Below are 21443 nucleotides of genomic sequence, written 5' to 3'. Positions count from 1 at the left end.
CATGGATACCTGCTGCTTCTTCAAAGAACTCTTAACAGTAAGCCACAGTGCACCTTCACTGGGGTCAGCTGTTTTGTTCAGACAATTACACTGACTATCACTTACTTCAATATCCTGACTTTCCTTCCTAAACATTTTGACTGCCATGCAAAAGGAAGGGGATTATAAGAAGTATGGCATAACTAATTGCCTCCTGTTGGAAGACAGCTGTGATACATGTTGTGCAAACTGTAAGTATTCTTGGGCCCAAAACCAAGTCTGTTTACTGTGCATGTAAGGCATCCATAATAAAAATTTACTGCTGTCTAACCTGGGCTTGCAGTTACTAGAAACACTTACTTGAACAAACATGTCAAGTTCACCAGCAAGAGTTTCTCTAGCAGAATTTAATAAAAGAGTATAAGAAAAAATGAGTCTCTAAAAATACAATAGCAAGATTTAAAAATGTCTTACATACACATGTTGGAAGAAGAGGGAAAGAGAAATTTTTGCTAAACAGTATCACCAGCTACTAACAGAAAGTCTCATTAAAGAGTTTCATAGTGCTATAGCATGTGTAGACATTTCAGTTATAAAGCAAGTTCAGTGACACAGACAAGAAACCTTAAAAATCAAGCGAGGTGGTTTTAGTTTAATCTCTGATACATAAGATGATATTTACCTTCAGGAGTTCACATGAAAAGGTAGTTTATTTTTAACATATGAGACTAAGACACATATAGTACAGTTTTGTGTTCAAAACCAAAGCAAGCAACAAAGCATGGTTATTTGAACTTTGCCCAAAACAAGAATAATTGGACTCTACTGATTTGGTTGAAAAAGTGAAACATCATACCGACTTGTATTACCACAGATGGAGATTAAATTAACTTTATAAAATAACTTTGGTCACCTTGGCAGAGAATACCAAGGTTTGAGAAATAACCTGTAAGATCCTTGCAACCAAAGTACAATTAAGGAGACTCCTTTTGCAGTGCAACCTCTCTCTGGCAGTTACAGATCCGCATGTTGTGTAGGAACGCTTAAAACACAGACTACAAATACCACAACAAACACAAACACTGGAACCCTGGGAGTGAGTTACAACTTTCAAGTCTGTCCCTCAGGATGCAGTGAAATCTAGAATGTAAGTCCCAGCTGGAAACTAGAAAAACCCCCACACCTCTTCTATCTCACTGTTTTCAAGTGAAGGTTGAAGTGTTCTTTCGCAGTCAGATCCTGAAACAGATCTTTTGAACTACCATGTGGGTTCCCCCACCCTTGGATTAAGCCCTTGATTGGAGGCAAAACAAGGAAGAGATGGAAGTGGTAACACACACTGACGGGGACTAAGATACAGGAGAGTAAACAGGAGAGAACAGCAGTGAACAAATGTCCATCAACCTTCTTTATGAATTTTTATTTACTAAAATGTTCCTTAAAGAGTTTCAGCATTAACACTGTTACTTGTTATCAATAATTGACTCTGTACGTGGAAAGTAATTAGACCTCTTTGAGATTATTGCACAAAAACCTGGCAGCAAACAATTAATAACCCTTTGAAATGCACATATAGATCAGTTTCTGAAATTCAGTTAGAGAATGTTTCTAAAGTACAAAATATATTGTTAAAGAATAGAAACGAAATACAATTACTTTTATTTTAATCAAGTCCAGCAAGAAAATATTTTAAAATGGCAAATACCCCAGCAGTTCCTGCATGCATCCATAATCTAGCTATTTTATCATGGGTGTTATCATATTTCCACTCCCTCCCCAAAATGTATAATCTTGACAAGAAATTCAAAATAGGTAAAATATAACACAATGCATTCTCTTTTAATATATATTCCCAAATTGGTATTTAATGCTTAACCTATAAATAGACAGTCTCTGACACAAGCATGATTTGTAAGTGCGTTATTGTGCTGTTTTAAGATTAAAATATTTCACATGAATAAATCCAAAGCAGTTCATTCTTTAGTTATACTTCAAGTGAAAAAAAATAAATTTCTTCTATTTCATTAAGTATCAAAACTGGAATTTGCATTTTATCAGTATGTGAGTATCTGCTGATGACTACTTCAATATATATGTAATTCACAAAAAGCATTGCTCATCTGAGTGCTAGGTAAATACTATATACAGATACCCAAAGAGAAATGTCATGCGGTGCTACTGTTAATAAAAGTTTTTAAGTAGTACAAAAATTTTCAATAATTTATATCCTGATTTTTTTGTGTGTGTGCTACCAGGAAAAAATTACAGGAGAGTTAAAAAAAATAATCAAAATATGTATCTCAGTTACTCTCTGCTAAAGGAACAAAACCATCTATTTTTTAGACAGATACAAAGTATTGCATTTAATTAAGATATTCTAGTAATTACAATTTTAATTTAATAAAGGAATATGGAGGCAGCATGTGGTAGATTTAAGTTCTTACAGTCTGTTAAAGTAATACACAATTGAAAATTAATGATATGATCTAGAATTCTTAGGTTGCTTCCAATCTGTAATTTCAGCATAGTGCTACATATTGTTCAGTCTTGAGGCTAAAATCAAGAATCTTTGATTCTCTATCATAAGCAAAGCTCACCTGCATCTTTTCTTAAACCTTTTTAGCAGCATAGTCAGCTTTATTAAGAGGAAAAGGCAAAATATTACCATAATTTACATATGCTAATAATCTTTCCAAGGCATCAAAAGACACAGCTTGAAATCCTTATAACTGCTGACAAAAATATATTAACATACACTTGCATTTACACTTTCAAAAATTTGTAGTTAGTGTAAAGTTGGCCTATGAAGCAGTAGTAAAGTGCAAAATATTTGGTATAATATCTACTGATTAGCTTTTGCTTCTGTGGAATACAAAGGATTAAGTCTGGCTCTTCCATTAACAGCTATGGTGTTTGATGGAGGACCAACCTGGAGGCAGGGGAGAGAAAAAAAAAGAAAAAATATTAATGAAATATTAGCCTAACTTTCTATATCTTTCTCTCTACAGTATGTTACACAGTATTACTTCAAGGAAACAGAAATACTGTTACTTCAGTTAGCATTTTTCTCATTACAGTCAATGACCTCCAATATGATTTCCGTACAAAGCATATATACTACAGAAGTGGAAATATAAGACATTACTTAAAAACATATTTTATTAAAAACATATTTTATCCTATCTAAAAATTCCATGTATAACTACTCAAAACATGAATAATTTTTAGTCCTTCTCCAGACCCAGTTGCAAAGAAATACTTGAAAAACATCACTAAACTAAACACTTTTTATTAACTATTGAATAACTATTCTTTCTAACACTCCTTTATACCATGGTAATGTTTCTTTTATCAAGAGCAAACCATATCTTTTATGATAGATAGCAAAGGCCTGACTTTCAGTGGAGCTGCATAAACCAATGATTCCAACTGGAGTTAATGGGAGCTGTGGAGGCTCCACAGCCATGAGAACCACATACCAAAGCACAGTTTACTAAACACAATGAAAACATTCTCAAGAGAAAAAATGGTTAAAAAGAAACCTCACTTGACCCATTTTAGGTTAGTAATTACTGAGGGCCCTATTGAACAGGAAAGACCAACAACACAAAAGGCCACAGATCTCAGCACTGCATACTCACAACATATTAAGTAAAACAGAGGGTGAAAAAAAAATTAAGGAATTTGTCTAGTGGTGCCAGGATTTTATTTTTAATGATTCTCACACAGAGAGAAGCAAGCACCTGACAGACCTCTCTCACAATTCAAATGGATCAGATTATCACTCTTCTTCCTGACTGCACTACAATACTGGAAGATACGAGGTGAATGCATTTTAAAAGTCCTTTCAATACTAAAAATCACTTTTATGTGAAAAGGAGTTATTGATACAAAAGGTTTCATTCCTCCATCCTCCTACTGCCAGTTCTCCATGTTAAACATAAAATGAGACCAAGTTTTTGTTAAATTTGCCATAGGCCAAGAAACTTCTTTCTGCTGTCAGACATACCTGTACCACAGCATATGTGCTCTGGGTGAGAGTGAGAAGAACAGCATGTACAATTTTATGTTTGGCAAAACTTCAGTGAGTTCTTCATTACATTTTGTTTGTGTTCCAGGGGGTTTTTTGAGGCCTGTTTCAGGTTTCTGTGCTGCAGACTGCTCTTCTTTATGGTTACGGCTTCTTCATTATTATAATTTCTCCTTAAAAAGTACAGCCCTCTCCTCACCCCAGCCTCAACACATAGTACACTGACAAAGGATATATCCCACCCATAGAAGAGAAAGGGAGGGGAAAACTGACTTCAGTTATCATTTCTCTCCCTTTCCACAAGCCATTCTTGTACCTACACTGATAAAGGCTATATGGGTCAAATTTACAAGAAGGACATTCGTATTAAAAAAGAATTAATAACTACGTAATGAAGCTTTTCCTTGTTTTCTTTCTAGTAGAAATTGTTTTCTTGAATTTTGAAAAGTACATTATGGACTTTATTTTTTAGAACAGTTACAAGCAACTGGGCCAACAGCCATGCCTATGCATATTTCCCATAGAATCATAAAGCAAAGGTGACACACTACGAAAAATGAATAAAGTTCTGTATTATTCAGAATGTAATTATGCATTGGAGGAAAAAAAAAGACTTGATGAAAATACATGCAAACAAAATCCAAACAGTATTTCTGGTAGAACAGACAGATTTGACCTCTAACTGATTCCGACCAATACAGCATTTTCTTAAATCTTATACTGTTTTTAAAGTGGCTGTAGTTAGTGACATGTAGTTAGAAGTAATACTACTCGTATTATGTACCATTTTTACTGACTAGAGATCAAAAACTACTTGAGTATGCCTGTAACTTTTCCAGGAAACTCAATATTCCTGTTCAGTGTAGAAATCATGGGGGGCCTATAAGCCTCAGAGAGGCTGTTGCACCACTACACTGAAACAAAACCTTATGTATGAAATGTTCCAACATCTGACCATCCAATGAAAGAATTTGACCCTTGAGGGTATCAAAGACTTCCATAAAACAAACAAACAAAACAATCCCTTGTATCTACCCACCACACATCATTTGTTTCTTTCAAGTTTCAAGCGGAAAAGGGAAAAGAAAAAAACTACTGAATTTCTTTAACCTTCTGCAATGGGAAATTATTTCTTAATACAGAATGCAAAATACTAATGTAAGATCAAGAAAAGTTTGTTTGAAACTATGATTGTCTGGTTGCAAATTTAAAACAGTACAGATTTTTTAAGTGTGCAATGTTTTATCCAATGAGACATTTATAGGTTAATTTTAGGAAAGAGAAAATAAAAATTAAGCCCCAGTTTTAACCAGAGAGGGTGGGGGAAGATGGTCCTACAAGGACTGTTGACAAAACATTGAGAAATGTCTTAGTAATGATGCCAAACAGCAGCAGGAGGCTTGAAGAACATTTAAGAATTATCTGATGAAGTCTAATAAATAGGAAAATAGTCTTCAGAGCTCTGTGTTATCTGCCTGCAAAAGATTGCAGCCACTTCATGTCTAGAGTGAAGCTGCTTAGCAGTTTTCTAAAGCCATACACTCTCAAACATAAGTCAGATATTATGAAAGATATGCCTAATTGATAACCTAGAGAATTGTTTCATTTCAGAAAGATTTGACTACATTTGTACTGTTTGAAAATACAGACATTTGAAGCTCTGCGTGTGCATTCACCAGTTTATTCTGAAAAACTGACCCCTCTTCCTCACCTCGTTTCCCATTGTTAAGAGACCTCCTGGTAGCACTTTGTGCCAAAGCTAACTGCTTTTAGTGTCAGGCATTAGTATGGCAATTTTGGAGGAAGTACCATGAATTCATTGTTATGGATGCAGTGATGAAAACTCACCCTTTTCAATTTGGCAGCAGCTTCTCCAGAGCGGATTGCAGCCAGCAAGCTCTGGTGGATCTGTTCTGGGTCAGAGCGCGGGAACGTCATCGCGGTTTGTCTCTTAGTGACAGGGGGTGGGTGGTCAGTGGAAGCACCTGACTGCGCCTGACTCTTCTGCTCACTATTCACATTGCTGTCTTTCTATAAAGGGACGAAGTGGGAGGAAAAAGAAACCAAAAAATTTTAATCTGAATTAGTTATAAATGGAAAACTGAGTCAACCTGGCACAAGGTTGCATAGCAAACTGCTGCCGTTCTAGTGTTTGGTTGATTCAAGATTTCAGAGACCAGCCACATTCCCACTGGAATAGTTTCTCCCTCAAATAATTATGCCAGCAAAATTTTATGCCTCCGTTCAAGTGTGTTAGTGGCATGATCACTTGAAGCCAAACTAATCACACCACTCAGAATTAAATTTAAGAAATTAACACACAGAACCATAAGGAACAAATGATAAGCACTCCAAGCATAATAATAGGTATACACAGGATAAATGACTATTTAATTTACAGTTCTTTAAAGCAGGGGAGGTTGATTATGGCAAGAAATAAACATTTCAAATCATCTGAATTATATTGTTCTCATTTTTACCATTCTCTGTATTCATGTACTTCATTATAATGCTGTGCTACTGCTGAACACCACTGGGTGTTTTCACTGTATGAATACAGCGCTTTCTGACCAGGAAGTGGTTCACAGACAAGCCTTTAGAGTGGTTGCACTAGATGGCAGTGGATCAACAGTCAACCAGTATTAGAAATAAAGTTTACCTTGTCCATTAGACTATTTTGTGGCCCCGCTGTTAAGGTCTGTAAGGAAGGGCTTTTCACTTGAGGCATGGAGGTAGCTGAGGAGAATTCAGCTGCCAAAGTGGCAGAGGAGAGTTCAACAGGAAATTCCTCTCTAGGTGCCTGGCTAGTGATTGTACGCGTCTTATTGAATGATTGCGACCTTTTGACTGCAGAGGAGACAGCAAGAGCAAAAGGGGATGGTCTTGAACTGGAGTATGGCTTTGGAACTGCAAAAGTTCTTAGAGTTTTTAGGTTCAGTGGTGCTGGAGGACAGGGGGGATAAATTAAAGGTTTATTGCTTTTAACAGGAGACGTGGAAGATTCAATGTTTTTTCCATCATCAACTTTTTCTTCATCTGCTGGAGGAGAGGAAATACTTGTTTTATGTAAAGCCAAAGAAGTCAGATCAGGTGATGAGGTTTTTTTCCCCATCTCTGTATTCTTAGCTTCATTTTGAATTGAATTAGGAGCACAAATGGTACTTCTGGCAACTGCAGATGTCACATAATGACCTGAAGCTCTTCGTTGCATCTGCAGATAAAAAGAACTAGGCTTTGTTGTAGGACTTAATGCATTTGACTTGTCCTGAGTCTCAGAAGAAGCATTTGTATTATCCAAGCTTAGCATCAGTGGGACCCGCTGCTTGAAAGACTCCTTTTCCATTTGGTTGCTCTCAGTAGTAATCTCAGCTCCAGAGGTCACAGTATGTTCAGAAATGCTGTTCACTCTCTGCAGCAGATCATTCGCTGCTTCAGCTTCATTTTGTGAAGCAACCTGTAAATGACCTACACTTTTTGACAGATGAGGAATTTCAGCTTGCACTACGAATTCTTTGGGGTCTTCATGCTTCAGAGAATCTTCCAAAGTAGATACCTCTTGATCCTTATGATCTGATGGAACTTCTGGTTCCCAGCTCTTCATTATTTCTAAGAATTTTGGAGGCACTATTTTATAAGTAGTCATGCCAATTTTTGGTATGTAATCCCTTGTAATTTCATTAGCAGGCTTGGGTTTAGGTCTGGTGTCCTGTCTATAAAAAGGGTGACCTTTTACAGAAAAGTCATCTGGAGTTTTTGCAGTTGTTTCTGGTAAAACAAAATTACTGCCATTTATACAGACGCGACTCTGGTCTTTTATGGGAATTATATTTCCATGGGTAACTTCTTGTGTCTCAAGATTTTGTTCTATTGACGTATCTTCATCCCCTTGCTGCGTTCCATGCATCACTTGAAGAAGGGGGTTGTTTGTATCTGTGTTATGTTGAGGGACCAGTTCTCCGAATGTGGATGATTCAACACCCTGAGGAACAATAATTTCTTTCTGAGTAGACCTTCCCAAATTGCTATCCGAAGGACCTGTCTGGATTGCAACATCCTGAGTTTTTACTGTATCCAAGCTGCTTTGATTTGTTTTGTCATCTTGCTTTTCTGACATCAGTTGAGGATAATTCCTATGACTTACAGAGGTGTCATTTTTACATGCCTGGAAGTTTGATAGTCTGTCAACTTCAAGCTTGTTATTTTCTGTAAAATCTACTGGTTTAATTTCAGCTGTCTGAAGTTCTTTCCCTTCTTCTTTTGTTGGAAGGAGTTTTGTATCGCTGTGATCTTTAAGTTAAAGAAAGATTCCAAAATTAATACAAATGCCAAAAAGATTCAATCTTCCTCCTTACATCAAGAAGCTCTGCATCTAATGTATTTAACTACAATGATTGGCTTCTCACTGACATTAAAAATTTCCTTAACACTTACTTTTAAAAGTTATTTAAAGATATATTTGACTAATATTGCCAAATAGTAGTATTCTAACTCACGTATTCTTCCTTAATAAACAAGCTACTGGTGCAATGCATTGATTTAATAGAAAAAACTATTCTAGAATCATTTAAAAAATGCTAATGAATTTCAGTTGATTATATAGGCATTGGTGACTCAAGAGCTCAAGGACTATTCAATATCACGTTAGATACAGCTTTTATTTAGTTCCACACATTTGTGGCTTCTGTTCTTTAGTTTTAATGTCACATCTTATTTGTCAAATTCACCTTATGTATTTGTACATGGAAACAACTGAAAAACATATGGACAAGAGCAATTTTCCAAAACTATTTTTCCTACTCTTTAGTTGGTCTGATAATTCAATTTTCTACCCCTGGACTAAACACGTGATCGTCTCCAAAACATGGGAATATTTGACTCAAATTGTTTTAAACACAATATTGGGAAAAATTAAAGTCTTCAGGAATAAGCATTTGAAGTGGTTATTTTGTGGGGGGAAAAAAAGTCCTCATTTCAAGTACGTTATAAAATGGAGGGTAAAATTTATATCACATATAAACAGGACTCATGCAGTGTTGTTATGATTTATTAACAGAGCTGTACTGAGTATAAAAGACTATGGAAGGCCTAATATATAAATCTGAAAATCAGTGTCACAAAAGGGTAAAATAAATCAGTCAGGTCACTAAATCCACAGAAAAATTTATGATCTATTAGATGCACAGGATGTCGTCATTTCATTTCAGATCAGCGTGTCACTTTCTTCTATTTGTGCTTAAAAATATTTGCATTTTCATGCAGAAAACTCACACTAATTTCATAAGCAAAGACCAAATGATGGCCTCTTCTTCTCTGCTGGACTATGGTACCCATGTGGCAGGATAACCTTTGTGTCCAGCCTTCCCTCTCCTTGGCGCTGTCCCACCCATCCCGCCCTACAACAGCATGACACAGCTTTGACTACTGCTATAACAAAAATATACCAAAAATACCCACTCCCAAAAAAAACCCCTGCATCCAATTCTTGCCACCTCATCTCAAAGAGAATACACCAAAGCTAGAGAAAGTGTAAAGAAAATAATCTGAAGATAACAATTCAAGAGTTGACTGTATTGTCATTTCTTCAAAGGAATAGAAAAGTTCTCTTCAACCTTGCTTTGAAGTATTAAAAACGAGTGGGAACTACTCACCATTGGTTTTATTTTGATCTAAAATTTTAAGCTTCCTGTCTTTTTCAACTCCAGCATCCTCACTGCTTATCTTAGTCTGTAGTCCTCTGCAAAGCACAACAGTACATTAAATATGCTGATATTATTCATTTCAGTAAACACGAGAAACGATGCAAGAGAACTGGCAATATTCTCCAAACACAGATGGACAAAACAGAATTGCTCTGCCAAACACTGGAATACTCGACAGAATAGATTATTTTATTTTTTATAAAACAAGAGGAAATGCTGCCATGATATTCTACCAAAATGACAAGCAGCTCCACTTGCTTCTGTGAAAGCAGATGATCAGTTTTCCTTTCTCTTCTCCCCCTCCTTTTGCTTACACATGCAGTTTGAACAAGCCCCTTTCCAGTAACAACTCCTTTTCAGTGAAGCCACAATGGTTTATCACTCATATAACAACATTAGTGTGAAGTGCTCTGTCATCCCTCACATCTAAAACGTGCCCTTGATTGTGTCCACACCACAATACACAGGAAGCTGCATGAGATGCTGACTGTATGAACACATGAACTGTGCAGTACAGACTTTTCAAAATAGTCCCTTTCCAGAAATACTTGGAGAACAGCGAAGAAACATCGACCAAGCATATTTTTGCATACTAAATATTTTGCAAATGCATATAGTATCTGTTCCCCTCACATCATGGGGGACAAGGGAACTGCACAAATGTTGAATAAGGGAGGTGGCGGGGGTGGGGATATTAAGTCCTTGGCTTAAAAAGGTAAATGAAAAAGGCAAAAATACTTAAAATTTCTCTACAAAAAGTTATTAGAACTTCCACCTTCCATCTTTGCACTTTCTGTAGTTAGAAATACTGGCATTATGAAGATTCCAATTCACTTGCCACATCAAATGCATTAGTTGTCAGAAACCAGTGCCTTGAGCTGACACACCTGCTTTGAATCATTTAAAATGATAAATTTCTCAATAACCATCCATGCATATGCTGCTTTATAGTACCAAATATACTGTAAATGTCCAATAAACCACTGAACAGGAGTGTATGCCCTCAAAATTATTGTTGGAAGAAAGTTAAAGCTCAGCCCAGCACTCTGTACTCTTGCTTATCTTCATTCCTTTCAACACAGCTGAGGGACTGAGTATAACTATTAACAACAGGCTGAATTGGTCTTTTAACAGAAAAAAATACAATCAAAAACCACCAAACCCAAAAGCCACAAAGCACCACAGAGTATCATTACAGAAATTAGTGGTTTTGACTGGAATATTACACATATTTCCCTGCTTTGATCAAAGAAAGTACTTCTGAAAGTAACTAGATCTTATATAAAAGATCTGAATTATCAAAAGTTTTCCAGAAATATAATGTCAGAGAAACCCTAGTCCTCATTTTGGAGTCCCTGTGATATTTCAGGAAACAACTGCCAAACTCTAAAACCGGAGCACAGTACAGGCTTAATGATACTCACCAGGATTATAAGGCGTGAAAGGCTACTGCAAATTCATCGATAGGGTGGGGAAGAAACATCCCCTGGACAACTACCCAAACTGGTCCAATAACAAAGGTCTGACAAGTTCAAGACAACTTATTAGATCCTCATAGAGGAGACACACCTAAGCAACTGGGACAATATTTGTCAGGACAGAACATCAAAGATTTTTGCAAAAAAGTCACATTTGGCCTTGGACTGACAAAAAAGTCCCTACAGATACAAGTCAAAGCACTCCTTACTGCCCTGAAAGTTCTTCAGTAGTAGGGCAGTCACATTTTGGCTTCAGTACAATAATTGAAACAGTTCTTTCAATTTAATTTGGGAACAGTAGCCAGTTTAGTTGCCCCAGGGAACAGAGAAACAGTGAATTACATTAACACAATGGGACTTCTCTGGACAATCAACATTTATTTCAAGCAGGCACTAACTCATGTTGGGAACCTGCTGAGTCAGGTACTTTAACAAACATGCTGAAGGGCAAAGGTACAGCATCAACAGAAGGGAAAAAGAGCGGTTAAGGAAACTAATGTGTTTATTCTTTAAAAAAGCAGAATTAACTTGTTTTCCTGAGAGCAAATGGATTGAGACAGGTCAAGACAACATATAAGGAAAAGAAAAACTAAAAATTAAAGCCAAAAAAGATGCAAGCAATAGATAACCATGCCCAAAAAACCAGAAATGGCTGATCTACCCGTTTTTCCCCATCTGTAAGAAAGAATTTGTGTATTTTTATTTAACTAATCAATCCCAATTTTTTTTGCAGCATACTGCTGTAATAAATAGAGTATTTTAGAGCTGGGTTCAGCTTTTCTGGGGTCCAGCTGTTTGAGTAGTAAGGAAAGGGAGGTTTAAACAGAATAGCCTACAGAACACTTCATTGTCATTTTTGTTGAAAAGCTTCATGAATTACTGTGCACAGAAGAGTGCTGCAATGAAAGCTAAGCATATTAAAGCTCATCCCTCTCACAATTCTCTATTCTGTGCTCCACAATAAAACAGCACTGCGTTTTATTTGCCTCCCCCATTGCCTCCCCAGTGCTCCTTTCTTTGTCACAAAACGTACTTACTTGCCATCTGTGCTCATATTTTCTTGTTTTTCTTCCTTGAAGCTTTGTGAGTTGTCTACAGAAACACTGCCAGGAACAGGAGTTGATGGAGCAGGATCATTTTTTTCATTTTCCAGTGGTACCTCAGCAGAGCTGAAGGCTACAGTAACCTCTCCTGTCCTGAGAGAGGTATTGGTACTTTCACTGTTCTCTTGCTGTTGCACACTTATCTCTTCCCTTTCATCAATTTCTTCCAGGTTGTGTTCTGAGCTCCTTACACCTACACTCAAAAAAGAAAACAAAAAAGCAAAAAACCCAAAACCCAACAAAACCCCAAACAGCCCACAGCTCTCAATGCAGGGCGTAGACACAAAAGGACTGTTGAAGGCAGTCTAAATAGTTTGAAGAGGGAAAATTGACTTTTTTCATAACTCAGGTAAGTTAAAAAAAAAAAAAGAAGGAGGGGAAAAAAAGAAGAAAAAAAAAAAGAGAGACCCATTCAGACTTTCAACTTCACAGTATTCTCTAGTTCTTTCCAATTCTCTCTTTTTACACATCTGGTTTTGCATCTGTAACTATTGTATAACATTTTCCTTGTTTAACCCAAGTACTGGATTAAGATACATTAAAATATATTTAACATTCTCATAATCCCAAATTTCATGGGGGCAGACAGTTTCATTTCCCCAGATTTCTTATACTTCCATTAGTTCTCCAGTGAGTTTTAAAACACATAGTTTCTCTATAATAGAGCAGGAATGTTAAAGAACTAAAGAGCAAACCAAATATCAGTGTTACCTGTGGTTTGAACAAGTTTCATCATCACTATCAAAAATTTCCCATAACCATCCTAAGTGTATTAAAACACAGTTGGAAGTGTCTTGTGCAGTGTCTCATGTTACAGTAGGAAAAAAGTTCATAGAAAAGTGTTAATCCATAAAAATACTGACATTTTGTAGCCAGAGCATAGTTAAACTAAAAGGTTTAGTTACTGGATTAGGACACACGTAAATCAGCGTACTTGAAATTGAACTGATAAATGCACCTATTTCGATTTCCAGAAGGATTAACCATCACTACCTTTACTTCCCTGCCAGCAATATATTCCTGTCACAAGATGATGATTCACATTTATCAAATATTAGTAAGTACGCCATTCAGTAAAACCTCTTGGTTTTTAAACTTACGTTCTATATACAAAGATAGTAATTCCATCCATATAGTGCAATATGGTGCTGTGGAAGAGTAACGGGAACAACCGAGTGCGTTTTGCCTGACCTGTCAGCTTTGGGTGCACTGATACCTGTCAGCTACAGGCTTTGCACTTGGGCAGTTACGTTTGAAACTTTCCTAAGTAGTATCAGTAAATTTCCAAGTGTGAACCAAGCCAACAATCGAAACAAAAAGCAAAGAATACTGGAAAGTCGCAGATTCCAGAACACAAAAAAATCTTATACTCTTTTTTTTTGTAGTGGCTAAGATCCCAGTACTTCTTGAGAAGTACACTGTTGTAGAAAAGTAATAAGAGAACTGTCTATATTAAAGAAAGGCTCAGTACAGAACAGAAACTTTGATTTTCCCAATAGGTTCATTAATTAAGAGGTCAGTAATACCAAAGTTACTCATTCACTGTTACAGGGCAACTACAAAAGCCAAACACTTCACCATTTAATTCTTGGTATTATATTACATTTTTGTAATAATGCTTTGTAGTTACACATTAAGCAATGTGATGAACATGTGCCATAGTGCTGAATGCAGAGGTGATTTAGACCCCCAGGGAAAGAAAGGCAAGACTGTAAAGTGGTGCACGTGAGCTCCTTCCATGTGGTTTCAACACAGGTACATACAAATATGCCACACTGGTATTACAGGGACTCTTAAGAATTTACTAGTCACGAGGGCCTTTTCTGCCTCTTACCTGCTGACAACCCCTTTATCTTCACCTAGGGAAAAGTCATACCCAGCAGTCTCATACTTAAGGAGATCATTTTATTGATGGCAGCATTACTTTATGTGTGCAAAGATAAATATATATGTATATCAGAATGCACAACAAAGCATAAGAGAAGGTGAGCAAACATCAAACCTGCTAAGACTATTCCACAGCCCATAACTGGCTCTCAGGAATAGTCTCCTTCACTGGTGAGAACTATTATGCCATGGGCCTGAGCCATCACCACCCACAGGAACAAAGACTATGATTTTCAGTCTAAATACTCTATGGAAACCTGAATTATACAAACAAAGCACAGCCAGGACTTCTGACAAGAGAAATGGAAGCATTCTCAAGTTGCTATGGCTTTGTGCCCAGGCACTGTTGTCATCTCTCCACTGCTTTTCCTCTGGAGAGGAGTGTAACAAAGGCTCAGTTGTATCTATACTCATGGGATGGAAACTTTGCTTGGGTTGGTAGGAGACATTCCTGACATTCCTACTATATGAAATTCTGTTCTTTGCTGTGCTAGAAGCACTTCCAAGCTTTGGAGTGGACTAACCTGACCTACAAATGGATAATACCAAACAAAACCAACCCTCACACTTTTTCCAAAGTGCTCTACTTCATTTGCCAGTATTAGATCAGCCTTGCTTGCTAGTGGGTTTTCATCTATTACTGGATCTCATTCCAGGCTTGGGCCACCACTGCTGCAGCAGAATAAAGTCTGAATTCATTTGATACACAAACAACATTTAACTACCATCCTTCACGTACATCATGCAGTTAACTCCCCAGGGGAGCAGTTCAGATTTTGACTTGTTTCCAAACCCTCAGCTTTTATATGCAACATATCGCTAGGAAGAACTTACAGCAATACTGGCTACACACCGTTGCCTTATTGCTTATACACCCTATATGTAGTTCCATATGCAATATATATTGCATTTGTATCTGCATATAGTTTATCCTCTCTGAACATTCGTCATTGGGTTTTAATTAGCCCTAAAACAACATTGTTAAAGCCTCCACTGTGACACTGATGATATACCTGATGAGATGACTGACAAACCAACTGCAAGTCTCCTTTGAGTAGTAAGAACAGTCTTTGCCTTGCAGAGAACAGGCTGCTGCTGCTCTGTGAGCTGTTATGCTCATAAACACCGAAGCCGGAAAGCCTGACTACATCATGCAAATCTGCTCTTGACTCTATAGCCCTTAACAAGGTTCTTAAGAGATACTGTAACCAATAGGATTATAGCAAGGGTTTTGTTTGATGGAAAGTTATTTAAAAATCTGTAATTTCAAAATATTTTTTTTAACACCATTTTACCTTCTTCTCTGGAAAAAAAAAAAAGACTAAGCATTAATTAAATTTTGGGAAGGGGAACAAAAGTCATAATGGAGAAAGAGAATTGTTGTTTATAATCCCAAATGTTCTAATTAATTCTCTGTCAAGGTTTATTCTAGTAGATGTGTGCCTTCAAACTATTTTTGTCAAGATACAGGCTTTTTACACCATGGGAAAGCTGTCATTTCACAACAGAAATGTTGCCTATTCCATATTAATATAGTTTCACTTAATGTATATGTGTCTAAATAGTGCATAGCTAATAGACACCAAATTGAATATTTGTAATGGTTTGTTTTAAGGTAGAAGGTAATACTGTATTTGCAGCTTAGTTTTTTTTTTTGCTTATTTGCAGAAGTAGCAATGGATAAGAGAACTACTTTGGAATGCCAGTCACAGCCAAACAAAACCTCACAATGCTTCCCAGAAGCCCAACAATTAAAGCAGTATTAATCCAAATGGAAGGAACTGCAGGCTTTTTGTAAAGTTAAAACTATGTCCAACTTGACAATTAAAGAGATATTGAACTATTTTATCCATTTAAAACAATACCCAAATGTGTATAATTTTCAGACCAGGCATAGGACAAGTGTACTGCAGCTGATCGTGCCACAGGTTAATATGGCTTTCAAAGCAGGAGGGGCTTTGCTAAAAGGACCCTTTATACATAGGCCTCAGGACAGTTTCAGAGATGCCACCAGAGAGCAGCAGTATCCCATGAGAAAAAGAAAAAAGAGGCAATGAAACTGTGCTGTGTGACTTGTATCTACATTTAAAAAAACTGCACTACATTAAGTGTTCAGCAAAGGCCATTGCATGAAGACAGCAGGAGAACTAGAGAATGACACCTGTCACTAATTGCAGAGGTTAGAGCTCAACATAGACTGTTTAAGTCCAGTGAAGATAACTACATTTTTCTATTTCTTTCCATTACAGCTTAAATTGGAATATTTAATTACAGGACTCAAATGCCTCAAGTAGATGTTCCTAAATCTATGGAAAAACAAACAGCCATTTCTATGAAGTTCAGGGCTGTTTATTTACATAGCACTGGAACATTACAGTGATGGGCACTGCAGAAATTCTAGCACAGATCTATAATCTTAAGATAGAAAAAAGTACAAGAAAACCAAAAAACTTAATTTTAAATCACAGTATGATAACCTTGCTTATCATCTTAGACCCACTGCATGTAGATAAACAGTTTCCAACACAGAAAATTAAGAAATAGTAAACATAATAAACATAACTCACTTAGAATTGATTACTCTCCTTCATCTGCTACAACTAGGAAAAGGAAAGGTTACAGCTTCATTACATCTTCAGCTTCAGACTGCACAGTATAGGTTCATACTCTCACGTATTACGTTATCTATTCTTTCTATTTAATGTCTTTTCTGACAATTTAAATAAATTGCCCTAAACACAAACCAAGCCCAACTTTACTGATTACTGATCTTCATTTTTTATCCTTTGCCAGACACCTAGCATCCTAGCAGGTGACTTTTTCAGTTTTTGTGGTACATTTGTGTTTTCTTGGTCCAACCAATTTGACTGGTATCCTGAATAAAACAACTGGAGAACTAGCACAGAAACTGAGTGTTTAGCCTCATATAATGCCAGTGGCACTCCACAGGCTTAGCATTTATAGATTTCATTCTTAGTGTAATGCATTGAAGAGCGATTTTTCCAGACTGCACTGGCACTGATTATTCTAAAAGCTTTTAAAAATTTTAGAAGACTTTTAGATGCTGTACCCAGTATCTGAACCCTACAGTCTGGTGCTTACAAACAAAAGTACTTCACAGCACAAACTGCCTAAATTAAAAAAGCATTATGTTCAGCAGCTAAATAATTGTATTTTAAACAGCTATACTTTATCACATTTTTTCCATAACACCCAACAAATAATGTATGAACAGCTATTTATGCATTCAGTTTATATTTACAACTTATGTTTTCAAAGGCTGTTCAGATGACAACCAAAAGGCGGGTGCATATTTGCTCCTGCCCCAGGTTACACAGGTCAAGGGCAGCACAAGGCAGGGTTCTAAAAACAAGACTGGGCTTTAGCTTTTGGGAGATTTGTTATGAGGTACAAAAAAATCATATAAATTATGTCTAGTTCTTCTCTACAACTTGTGAGGGAGGTGGAAAAACAGGGATAACATTTAGTTTATTAAATGTAAAGCACAGATACCAGTACAAAATATATTGTATGTGTTTCTGTAGATATTAAAAGTAAAACATCTTTAGTTTAGAAAGCCATATTTGTACTTCAAGGGAAGAATTAAAATTAGTTCTATTCTTATTACACATCTGCACTATAGTAATTTATTGCTATGAATTATCATAACTTGCTATGAAGTAGATTTTGTCAATGCTTTTGGAAAAAGAACCAACCTGTTTCAGGCTGCATTTCGGTGGTTCTTCCTTCCACTTGAGTGGAGGTTGATTCTGTTGTCTCCATTACTGCAAAAAGTGAAGCAACAACCTCTTTTTATTTCCTCTCAATTTCTGCACCAACAGAAGTTCTAGATAAATGGTTAGATTATGGTTTTACAGACTACTGAGTTCTTCAAGAAATACATCTTCTCTTAAGCAACTATTGCGCACTGTCACATTTCCCAGATATTTTAATCTCAATTCGGTATTTTTGAACCAGAGAATTGAATTTTTGATCAAACAGAAGAATCACAAAAAAACAATATAAAACTTATCTCTAAGATTCTTCTTGTCGGTCCATTTCCTGTTATACCCTCTCTGACACAGAGAAGCTAATCTTTTCTCCCCACCCCAAGCAGTCCATCTGAACAACACAAACACAACTCTATACTTAACCAAACTATAATTAATTTGACATTGTCTGTGTTTTCCTGATCTGCGTGCTCTAAATACCTGCCTTTCTCACACTTGTGGGAAAATAACAGAAGACTGGTGAGGAGGACTGTAAACATGCTCAAGTGATTTGCAGCAGGGGTGCAAAAAACTACATCGGTGATACTAATTGTTGTTTAGCCTTGTGTGTTTGACAAGCAGAACACCTGCGTTTAGATAACATAGGCCTGCGATAGATTCACAAGGCACCTTATTGAACATGCTGGAGATCCCTGCCCTGCTGTGGGAAAGATCAAAGCACAGTGGTTGGTAAACTCCTCCTGGGCGAACCCCTGACACAGAGGGAAAACAGCAGGTTTGTCAGTCCCCTCGCAAAGACTGAGCTCTGCGTCCCTGCTCCGGTGCCTCTGCCCAGGTGTGGCTTTGAGGTTTTCCCTGTTGGTGAGGAAACAAAAATTAATTTACCCTTTGCATCTGCAGTTCTGTGGTTGCTCCTGTGTCCTTCCTGTGCCAGTTCACACACACTACGTGAGCCAGTCCCATAAACCAGCTCCTTACCACATGAAGAGGTTTGGCACTCATATTTTAACTTGAAATTCTTGTCTCCTAAGGTGGCATTGCTTTAATGTTTAGCCAAACAGCTATACTTTCTGTTGCCTTCCAATTAAACAGCAAAAAAGATTACCAGGCTCATTACTGCTTTCACTTTGATCTTCTGGTGCTCTGGAGGGTGGTGAGGGCGCCTTGCGCTTCATCCTCCTTAGAGAGGAGTTCACGGAAGCAGTGTCACTGAGCGGCAGGGAACCTTTCCGTACTAATCCTGGAGGGGCCTGGGAAGGGAGACAGGGGAGGAAGATTATTAGCAATCAATGAAAAACAGCAAAATAGCTTTAGTAATTATTCTCCAGAAGTATTTATAATATACATTTGGGAAAGAGAGAATATATATCTATTACCAAACGTATTATGTTTTTCATCTTAATTCCTCCAAGGAGTTGTTTAAAAAAAAAAAAAAAAGATTTTCTACAGTAATTGAATATATTCACAGAGGTGCAACATAGATCAGTGAAAGAAAATCAGTTGTTACATATAGTATAAATGAGAATTTGAATTCTTTTATGCCCATAGGCTATTCTACAAACCCAAAATAATTCTTTTCTAAAAGTAGCTAAAATCATTGTAGAAAGAGGCTTCACCTACACTCCACTGCAATGACAGAACGCAATGTTTCCTTCTCCATTCCTTCAACAGCAGTCCTAACTGGGCTGTATACTAAATTATTAGAAATTTATTTCCCCTCTTTGAAATACTTGAACTTTCATAGAAATTTTTGGAATGCCCAATTTTGAAACTCATATTGGGAAGTACAACTCTCTTATAATACTTATCAAAGTTAAATTTTAATAGTTGCAAAACAATAATTATAGTACCTACTGATGTTGCAGTGTAGTAATGTCCTCTCTACTGTAGCAAAAATAAAAAAGTTCTTAATTCGTAAATAATAAAAACCATTAAAAATGGACAAAGGATACCTGTTAAAGACCTTATATTTTTATGATATAGCAGCCCAACTGCATTTTAAGTTGTTGTAAAAACACATTCTGTCTCACAGTGGTTGTAAATTTGCCTTATGCTGAAGAAACCTTCTATATCCACATCTATTACAATGACAATGTTCAGGATCCCAGCAATAAAGGAATGCATTTTGCACTAGACACAGCTGTCTTTTTCTGTAGTAATTCTAATCCCTATCACTTTCTACTCAACAATATGATAAAATTCAGCAGTAACACTCATTTCTGGCTAGAAGGATCCACACAGCTACTGGATGGGGGGGTCATCTTCAGAGAACTTCTCTGTGCTTCAATTAACTAGCCCACTTCACAAAGCACAATATCGAGGAACAGAGATGGTATAAAAACACCTACAAATTCTTGTTTCACTGGCAATCCTTTTGAAAGCATCACAGACAAGAGAACTGTTGACAGTGTTAATTTCCATGGAATAAGATGCTAATATTTAGAAAGCTACCACTGAACAGATACATATCCTACAGTAAGCAGGATATTAAAGAGCAAAAGCTAGAGTATTTGATTGTACACAATCAAATCTATAAAGAAAATTACAAGAGAAAAGATACTGGCACAAGATGTCTGTCGGGCAGTGTTTGGCAGTTCCTGTTAGATCTCAATAGAATACTTGAATGAATAAACTGGAATGATGAAAACTATCCTCTGAGCCACCCTGGGCATGCTCGGTCATTTGATTTGTCCCACCTTGATACGAGGTATGAGAGATCCATAGATATTTTACTGGACTGTAAGGAGCAACACTGTCCACAACGTTCACACAATTCCTCCAGACATCACTCCAAAAAAAAAAAAATCACTTGCCAAAGCAAGCAATTCAAACCTTTTACAGCAAAGCAAAACTCAGGGCTTTAAAGAGAAAACACAAAGCACAAGGTGAAATGTTCTTTTAAGAACACCAGAGGATAGGGACATACTCTACTCCTAATTAAAAATACTTGCATACTTGAATAGTCTTTAAACAAGTCAGTTTCTTGATTAAAATGTCACACAACAAAAATCACTTTGCACTTTTATAGTTTCATATTCACAGTTCCCAAATAGTTCTTAAAAAGAAAAAACAATTAATATTCAGCCTTTGAATTTATTCAGGAGATGATGTCAAATACAATATTATTTCCCCAAATGAGGGGTTTTTTTTTGCTAAAGTACTTCCTCCTTGCATTTGGGCAGCTCTATTTGTCTCCTCTCTGGTAGCTGCTGGCTGCAGCCCCTCTGTTCTGCACAAAGACACGTTTCTCTGCTCAAAGGTCTCACCCTCGTCTGCTTCACACAGGCTCCCTCAGCTGACTCGGCTGGCTCAGAGCTCTGCACACACTCGCTCAGCCAAACAGATGTCACCAGAGTTCCCTTCTGCACAGAATGAGTGTGTGTGTGGGGGGGGGGAATAATGTTCTCAGCATAAGAGCACAAATGCTACTAGAAGATTTTTATAAGCCTTTCTACTGCCCTTTGCATCCAAAGAAACAAACGACTTGCAAAGAGAGATTTCAAGAAAGAACTAAATGTTCCAGTTGAGGTTCGAGT

General features: G+C 36.9%; 1 protein-coding gene across 3 annotated transcripts in view; it reads right to left on the bottom strand.

Moving 5' to 3' along the window:
* Window positions 1-611: 611 nt before the first annotated feature.
* COBLL1 (cordon-bleu WH2 repeat protein like 1) overlaps window positions 612-21443 on the bottom strand; it is a 76904-nt gene continuing 56072 nt past the window's right edge. For all 3 annotated transcript variants that reach the window (XM_032693218.1, XM_032693219.1, XM_032693220.1), the window contains 7 exons: window positions 19013-19157; window positions 17893-17961; window positions 12224-12482; window positions 9658-9743; window positions 6669-8296; window positions 5858-6040; window positions 612-2908 (listed from right to left, as the gene is read on the bottom strand). In XM_032693218.1, the coding sequence (XP_032549109.1) occupies window positions 2822-2908; window positions 5858-6040; window positions 6669-8296; window positions 9658-9743; window positions 12224-12482; window positions 17893-17961; window positions 19013-19157 (2457 nt within the window). In that variant the 3' untranslated portion in view covers window positions 612-2821. The remainder of the gene's footprint in view (window positions 2909-5857; window positions 6041-6668; window positions 8297-9657; window positions 9744-12223; window positions 12483-17892; window positions 17962-19012; window positions 19158-21443) is intronic.

The sequence above is a fragment of the Chiroxiphia lanceolata genome, chromosome 7, assembly GCF_009829145.1.
Source record: "Chiroxiphia lanceolata isolate bChiLan1 chromosome 7, bChiLan1.pri, whole genome shotgun sequence".
NCBI classification, from domain to species: domain Eukaryota; kingdom Metazoa; phylum Chordata; class Aves; order Passeriformes; family Pipridae; genus Chiroxiphia; species Chiroxiphia lanceolata.
This window is presented reverse-complemented; position numbering and strand designations above follow the sequence as displayed.